This window comes from Carlito syrichta, unplaced genomic scaffold (genome assembly GCF_000164805.1).
Source record: "Carlito syrichta isolate Samal-C Ts95f unplaced genomic scaffold, Tarsius_syrichta-2.0.1 Scaffold303629, whole genome shotgun sequence".
In the NCBI taxonomy this organism is placed as follows: Eukaryota; Metazoa; Chordata; class Mammalia; order Primates; family Tarsiidae; genus Carlito; species Carlito syrichta.
The window spans coordinates 76,948-84,595 of NW_007247725.1; the positions used below are offsets into that span (position 1 = coordinate 76,948).

Consider the following 7,648-nt stretch of genomic DNA (forward strand, 5'->3'; position numbering starts at 1 on the left):
CCAGGCTGCCCAGGCGGGTCTCGAACCCGCGGGCTCAGGCAATCCACTCACCTCAGCCTCCCAAAGGCACGGGATTACAGGCTGAGCCACCGAGCCTGGCTACAACTGTACTTCTAATTACTCTGAGACATGAGGATCACTTGAGCCCAGGAGGTTGAGGCTATAGTGAGCTGTGATTGTACCACTGCACTCCAGCCTGGGTGAAAGAGTGAGACTCTGGCTAAAAATTTTTTTAATAAAAATAAAAAGACTAAGCCAGGCACAGTGGCTCACACCTGCAATCCCAGCACTTTGGGAGGCCAAGGCAAGAGGATTACCTGAGTCCCGGGGTTTGAGACCAGCCTGGAAAACTTGACGAGACCTCATCTCTACAATAAATCAAAAAATTAGGTGGGTGTGGTGGCACGCACCTGTGGTTCCAGCTTCTTGGAAGGCTAAGGCAGAAAGATTGCCTGAGCCCAGCAGGTGGAGCTGCGGTGGCCATGATCGTGCCACTACACTTCAGTCTGGGCACAGAGTAAGAATCCTACTCAAAAAAATAAATAAAAATACAAGGACTGAATGGAATTTTGCAATCTAAACATTTGCAGTGAGGCCTAGCACAGCATGTGTGCTCAATTCTGTTAATTTTTCTCTTTCCTCTTTTCCCCTGCTTTCCTTTCTCTTCCACTCTGTTTTTTGTTTGGTTGGTTGGTTGGTTGATTGTTTTTTTAAAAACAGTTCATGTAGACTTTTATCTACCCCCATCTTTGTTTCAGTTAAAACTTTCTGGTTTAAGCACTTCCTCCAGCAGCTTCCTGAGAAACAGTGTACACATTTGAAAATGTCCCTTAACTTTTGCCCATCTGCAAACATTCTTATGTTTTCCCTCTTTGGTCTTATGTTGTCTGTAATCTCTCTAACCCTCAGTCTCCTGGTATGCACAATTGGCATTCCATCTTCAATGAGATTGCCACAGGATCCAATAAGACCACACATGTAAAGCCCTTTAGTACAGAGCCTGACGCTTCTGGGGGAAGCGCACCAGACACTGTATAATAATTTTATTTGACGGGGTTGGGGTGGGTTCTCCAAAGGTTGGAGGCCTGGGGAAGGGTAGGGTGCCCTGCTAATACTCCTCCTCTCCCCCTTCCAGGTTTCGAGACAAGGAGTGGGTCAGGCCAAATGAGCGTGGCCATTTCTCTCTTGAGTTCTTGCAGTTCCAGGCGGTGCCAGTCGAAGCTGTGGATGCCAGTGGCTGTAACATCAACTACGAGGGTTTGAACAGCCTCTGTGAGTGGGGTGGGTGGGTGGAGTGGAGATGAAAAAGGCCTCTGCATTTTCCCTTGGGTGGTGGGCTGCAGAAGGGCCTTGGTGCCATCCTGCCCTCTCCCCCTACAGTGGCCCTGAAGGAGCTCCGGTCCTTGTCACTGCGATGCTGCCCCCATCTGGACGACTGGTGTCTCAGCCGCCTCCACTCACTCGCCAACTCCTTGGAGGAGCTCTCGCTGGCCGGTTGCCCCCGCATCTCTGAACGGGGCCTCGCCTGCCTCCACCACCTCCAGTGAGACCTCAGTGCCCTGTGCCAGGGCACCTCCCACCCGTCATAGATACAGGAGACAGGGGAGGGTGCAGCTGGGCAGGTCCCCATATTCTCCAGCCACCATCACAAACCTAGAGCGTTTGTAGTGGGTACTCACACAGGAGCATTCGCAGTGAGTCTTTTCTTCTTGTTTTAATGAAAATCCCATGATATTCACACTGTTGCAGAACAGTAGAAGCCAGGGATGCATAGTTGCAATTCACACAGTGGATTTCATGTGCTTTGACAGCTATAAAGATCTGTTTTTCCTGTAATCCCAGCACTTTGGGAGGCCAAGGTGAGGGGATTGCCTGAGTCCCCACATTCGAGAACAGCCTGGGCAAGTTGGCGAAACCTCATCTCTACAATACAATCAAAAAATTAGCCGGGCGTGGTAGCATGCCTGTAGTTCCAGCTACTTGGAAGACTGAGGTGGAAGGATCACCTGAGCCCAGCAGGTGGACACTGGAGTGGCCATGAGGGTGCCACCACACTCCAGCAGTGAGTGAGACGCCAACTCAAAAAAAAAAAAGATTTGTTTTTCTTTTCAGCCTGGGCAATAACATAGCGAGACCCCATCTCTACACACACACATCTCTACACACACACACACACACACACACACATACACACACACACAAAATTAGCCAGGTCAAGCTTAGTGGCTCAGCCTGTAATCCCAGCATTTTGGAAGGCCGAGGCGAATGGATTGCCTGAGCCCGCAGGTTCAAGACCAGCCCAGGCAACTTGGCGAGACCTCATCTCTACAATAAAATTTTTAAATTAGCCGGGCATGGTAGCGCGCGCCTGTAGTTCCAGCTACTTGGAAGGCTGAGGTGGACAGATCACCAGAACCCAGCAGGTCGATGCTGGGGTGGCTATGTGTGTGTGTGCCACTGCACTTCAGCCTGGGCAAAGGAGTGGGACTCCGACTCAAAAAAAAAAACATTAGCCAGGTGTGATGGCAAGTACCTGTAGTCCCAACTACTCGGGAGGCTGAGATGGGATCATTCTGAGCCCAGGAAGTCAAGGCCTCAGTGAGCTGTGATCATGCCACTGCATTCCAGCCTGGGTGACAGAGTGAGACTCCAACTCAAAAAAAAAATTCTTTTTATTTTAGGAAGCTAGGGTTGAAATTGGGGCCAGTACTTCCCCCATACATACACACACACACACACACACACACACACACACACGTGTCATCCTTACATCTGACTTGCTGTCCTTCTCACCCCCTTTCAGGAACCTTCGCAGGCTGGACATCTCAGACCTCCCTGCCGTGTCCAACCCAGGCCTCACTCAGATCTTGGTGGAGGAGATGCTGCCCAACTGTGAGGTCGTTGGGACCAACTGGGCCGAAGGCCTGAAGTTGGGGCCAGAGGAACAGCCTCAGGACACAGCCAGCCCTGTTCCTGCCTAGCTTTCAGCTCCCTCCCAACTCAGGCAGGGCCTGTGGGGGCTGCGTGGCATGTCTGACAGCCTGCCACACTTCTGGCTTCTGTTTGGATTCACTTAACACAGGGGTGGGGATGTGGCCCTGAAGAGCAGAGGGAAGGAGAGCATGAGGTCACGGTATTTATTCCTGGCTGCCCTCAACAGAGGGACACAGCTTCTGTCGTGCTGTCTGCACACCTCTCCTCCCTTCTGCCTTTTCAGGCCTAGGGAGGTGAAGGCTTGGGCTATGAGTGGCCCCAGAGAGCTGCCCTCACTCCAGGGCCCCCCACATTCAGCCCACACCCCATCAGGAGACTGTTCCAAAACTGTTCTCATCTGCGCGTGCTGCCGTTTCTAACCCTGACTGATACGGGGTGCTTCTGGCACTTTACAGGGATGGTTCTTTCCTGTGTGGGACTGTTCTGCTCAGCACTGGAGGTGCAGCGTCCTGGGCCCACACTCACTAAAGGCTAGTAGCACCCCAGGACCCATTGTGTCACCGGTTGTCGATTCACTGACTTTCAATAAAGCTTCAAAGTCAACTTTTGTGACTGCTCTGTGAAAACGAATCTGAGCCTTTGAAATATTTTTCCTTTGCCAACTGGCAATGACAGGCTTTGTCAGTAGGGGGCGCAGGAGTTCCCTGTTGGGTGTGCTCCTGCTGCATCTGCTGCTGCTCCTGGGTCTGAGTTCCACGATGCGCATGTGGCTTCCCCAGCACCCAGCTCCAGAATACCAGGTGGTCAGCAGCTGCCCTTGACACCCTCCATCGCCCAGTGGTTTTACAGGGGACACTGCCTCCACTGAGGGATCTGAAGGCAAGGGTGTTTGTTGCATGAATCCTTTAGCATGCCCATGCATGCTTACAGATAGCTGCCCCAGTCCGTTCACAGGCATTTTACCAATGAACCCCTCATTATTCCATTTCATTGTTAAAGTCAATAATTCTTCATATTAAGCTTTCCCTGTTCAAGTTGCTGTGTGGTTTTTCCTCTCCTGATTGGACCCAGGCTGACGCACACAGTATACAGAACTTTGCCCCCACCACGACTTCCCTACAACCCCAGAAAGGGCAGGGCCACCCTCCGGACTGAGATCCTCTGTACCTTCTGGGAGAAGCTAGGTGAACCAGGATTGCTCTAGGGACCTGGACTCCCTCTCCCCAGCCCTGGGCTGAGGTGGGCTTGCAGACTCCCTCTGGATGCTCAGGCCCCTGCCCTCAGCCCCTGGCTGTCATTCCCCACTCTAGCTTTTATTCCATTAGTATTCACCACTTCCTCCCCATTCTCTTCCCCCAGCTGTTCCCAGGGGCTCCATTATTCAAACTTGGTTGGGGGGTGGGGAGAAGGAAATCAGGTCTGGGCAGATAATAAACTGCTGCTGCTGGCAGACTGGGTTCCTGAGAGCTGGAGAGTCTCCCCAAATCAGGGTGGGGTGAAGAGGTCAGCCCAAACTTAGTGGGAGGCCCTTAGTCCCACCCTCAGGCCCAGGAGGTCCCCAGACAGCTGATGCAGCCCCAACAGTAGAGACCTCTGGAGAGCAGGGAGGTAAACACAGGCACCCTCTCCAGTCCCAGGGGTGCCGGATGTGAGTGTTCCCGGAGTCACCATACAGCCGGGGGAGGGGCTGGCTCCAGGGCAAGGCTGGCTCCCAGACTGGAGGTGGGGGGTGGGGGGGGGGTAGGGACAGATTCTCACCCACTGGGCAGGCAGCCCAGGCCGAAGGGGATGGAGACGGTTCAAGGGGTCAGCTTAGCTCCGGGGTTCCCTGTGCACACCACCCCATCACTCTCTACGGACCTCTAGCTTGGCTCCCCATTCAATCTTCATCGAGTGTTCTTTCTCCCTAGCCCCCTCCTCCCTTTCTCCCTTGGTTCCTCTCCTCTGCCCTCCATCTGACTCTCAATCTCCCTTTTCCCCTGAGCACTCCACAGGGGCTTCCTAGCCACCCGGTCTTCTAGATGTCTCCATCTCCCTCCTCCCCTCCCTTCCAACCACCTTCTCACCTCTCTCTCTCCAGCTCTTCATCCTTCTCACCCCTGTCTTTCCTCTGTCTCTCCTCCCTGCCTACCTGAGGTCTCCAGGGCTGTCTTTCCTCTCCATGACATCTCAGTGTCTCCCTCCTCCTCCTCCCCAACCCCCTTCCCACCCCCGCCCTGACTCTGGGCATCAACAACAAACATCCCTATCCCTGGCAGGCGATCTGTTCCCACTCAGCACATTCATCGCCGTCTACTGGCCGCGGCCCGGTGCCAGCCCCTCAGCCTCCCCATCTCTGCCTCTGTGGACTCTGCCTCCCCCTGGTCACTCTGTGACACTAACCAGCCCAGGCCCAGGCTCAGCCCTCAGCCTCACCCACCCGTGGCCTCTTTCCCCTCCCAGGCCTCTAGACGTTCCCGTCTGTTCCCGTGACCACCCCCTGCACCTTTCCCGGCTGTCTCACCAGAAAACCAGCCCCAACACGCCAGAGCCCCGTATCTCAGGTCGGCCTCCTGCCCTCCTCCCTCCCTCCCTCCTTCCCTCCTTCCCGCCGGCCTCAGCCCCGCCCCAGCCCCTCCCGGCCCCTGGGGCCCTCCCTGCCCGCGCTCTGCTCCCGTCTCCTCTCCGCCCCTCTGGACTGACTGGGCTGGGCTGGGCTGGGCTGGGCTGGGCTGGGCTGCTAGACCGACAACGCAGGGGCAAGGGCAGAACAGAGGGAGCTGAGGGAGGGCCCGACCAGAGGCCCGGTGCCTGGAGCTAGCGGGAGCCGGACCCAGAGGTAAAGAGAAGCCCAATCCTGGTTCCCCAGTCCCCTGGGGTGGGGATGTTGCGGAGAGGTAGGCTGGGTTTCTAACTCCAGCGAGCTAGCTGGGAGTCAAGGGATTCTGATTTCCCGGCGAGGGGGATGAACGGACGGAGGGGGCAGATAGGAACAGCAGGGTGCCTGGTCCCTGGGGTGGAGATGGGAAGAAGTAGACCTCCAGCCACTAGAAAGGTGGAAGGAGTTGGACCAAGAGCCAAAAGCACAGGGTGCTAGAATGGGAGATTCCTAGATCTAGAAATAGGAAACAGTTGGGTTCTTGGGCCAGGGAGCTGTTTACAGTCGAGGACTGAGCAAAGCCATCACAGGGGTGGGGGGCACTGCTGGAGACTGTGAAGCTGTTGGTTTGCCTGGGGCCTGGATGGGTCCTCTCTGGAGGCCCACCCTGTGCCCCCAAGGGCCTCTGTGGCTCCCTTGTGACTCCCTCGCAGCTCCCACGGCTTCCCCTTCCCTGGGCCGGGTCATGCGCTGCCCCAAGTTCCTTCTCTGCCTGTCAGCACTGCTCACGCTCCTGGGCCTCAAAGTGTACATCGAGTGGACATCGGAGTCCCGACTTAGCAAGGCCTACCCCAGCCCCCGGGGTACCCTGCCAGGCCCAACGTCAGCCAGCCTCGAGCCCACCCTGCCTGCCAACCTCTCGTCCCGTCTGGGGCAGTCTGGCCCGCTGCCCTTGGCTTACTGGAACCAGCAGCAGTGGCGGCTGGGGTCCCTGCCTCGTGAGGACGGCACTGAGGCAGGGGGCTGCCAGGCTTGGGGGACTGCCGCTGCTGCCGAGATCCCTGACTTTGCCTCCTACCCTGAGGACCTTCGCCGCTTCTTGCTGTCAGCAGCCTGCCGGAGCTTCCGGCAGTGGCTGCCTAGAGGTGGTGGTGGCCAAGTGGCCAGCTGCTCGGATATCCATGTGCCCTACCTGCTGCTGGCCGTCAAGTCAGAACCGGGGCGCTTTGCAGAGCGACAGGCTGTGAGGGAGACGTGGGGCAGTCCAGCTCCTGGGATCCGACTGCTCTTCCTGCTGGGATCCCCGGTGGGTGAGGCGGGGCCTGACCTAGACTCACTGGTGGCCTGGGAGAGCCGTCGCTATGGTGACCTGCTGCTCTGGGACTTCCTTGATGTCCCCTTCAACCGGACGCTCAAAGACCTACTGCTGCTGGCCTGGCTGGGCCACCACTGCCCCCATGTGAATTTTGTCCTGCAAGCTCAGGATGATGCCTTCGTGCACACCTCAGCCCTGCTGGAGCACCTTCGGACCCTGCCGCCCACCTGGGCCCAAAGCCTCTATCTGGGTGAGGTCTTTACCCAGGCCACACCCCTCCGGAAGCCTGGAGGACCTTTCTATGTGCCTGGGTCCTTCTTTGAAGGCGGCTACCCGGCCTACGCAAGCGGGGGTGGTTATGTCGTCGCAGGGCGCCTGGCACCCTGGCTGCTGCGGGCAGCAGCTCGTGTGGCACCCTTCCCCTTCGAGGACGTCTACACTGGCCTTTGCTTCCGTGCCCTGGGCCTGGTGCCCCGAGCCCACCCTGGCTTCCTCACAGCCTGGCCAGCAGACCGCACCATGGATCACTGCACTTTCCGCAACCTGCTGCTGGTGCGGCCCCTCAGCCCCCAGGACAGTATTCGGCTCTGGAAACAACTGCAGGACCCACGGCTCCAGTGCTAAGCCTCGGGGGGGAGGAAGGGCAGGGCTGGGCTGACCTGGTCTGAGCCCCGGACTGGGCCTCCACCATCTGTCTCTTGCTCAGCCCCTGCTTCCAGATCCTGATGTGAGGGAGAAGGGCCTAGCACCTGGACTGTTTGAGCCACTCCTGGGCCTCCCCAGTCGAGGGACTGGGCAGGCGGATGAGGAGGCGGACTGTT

General features: G+C 57.1%; 2 protein-coding genes across 2 annotated transcripts in view; both read left to right on the forward strand.

Annotated features, from left to right (window-relative positions):
• DMAC2 (distal membrane arm assembly complex 2) overlaps nt 1-3,564 on the forward strand; it is a 7,182-nt gene extending 3,618 nt beyond the window's left edge. Inside the window, exons 4-6 of the mRNA XM_021712731.1 lie at nt 1,136-1,272; nt 1,381-1,543; nt 2,804-3,564. Of these exons, the coding sequence (XP_021568406.1) occupies nt 1,136-1,272; nt 1,381-1,543; nt 2,804-2,981 (478 nt within the window). The 3' untranslated portion in view covers nt 2,982-3,564. The remainder of the gene's footprint in view (nt 1-1,135; nt 1,273-1,380; nt 1,544-2,803) is intronic.
• Nucleotides 3,565-5,627: 2,063 nt separating this feature from the next.
• Nucleotides 5,628-7,643, forward strand: B3GNT8 (UDP-GlcNAc:betaGal beta-1,3-N-acetylglucosaminyltransferase 8). The gene is made up of 2 exons (XM_008058794.2): nt 5,628-5,752; nt 6,226-7,643. The coding sequence occupies exon 2, from the start codon at nt 6,258-6,260 to the stop codon at nt 7,449-7,451; it is 1,194 nt and encodes a 397-aa protein (XP_008056985.1). The 5' UTR covers nt 5,628-5,752; nt 6,226-6,257; the 3' UTR covers nt 7,452-7,643.
• The last annotated feature ends 5 nt before the right edge of the window (nt 7,644-7,648 follow it).

What these genes read in the sequence shown, in the direction of transcription:
- B3GNT8 (XM_008058794.2), top strand. Translation starts at nt 6,258, where the DNA reads ATGCGCTGCCCCAAGTTCCTTCTCTGCCTGTCAGCACTGCTCACGCTC.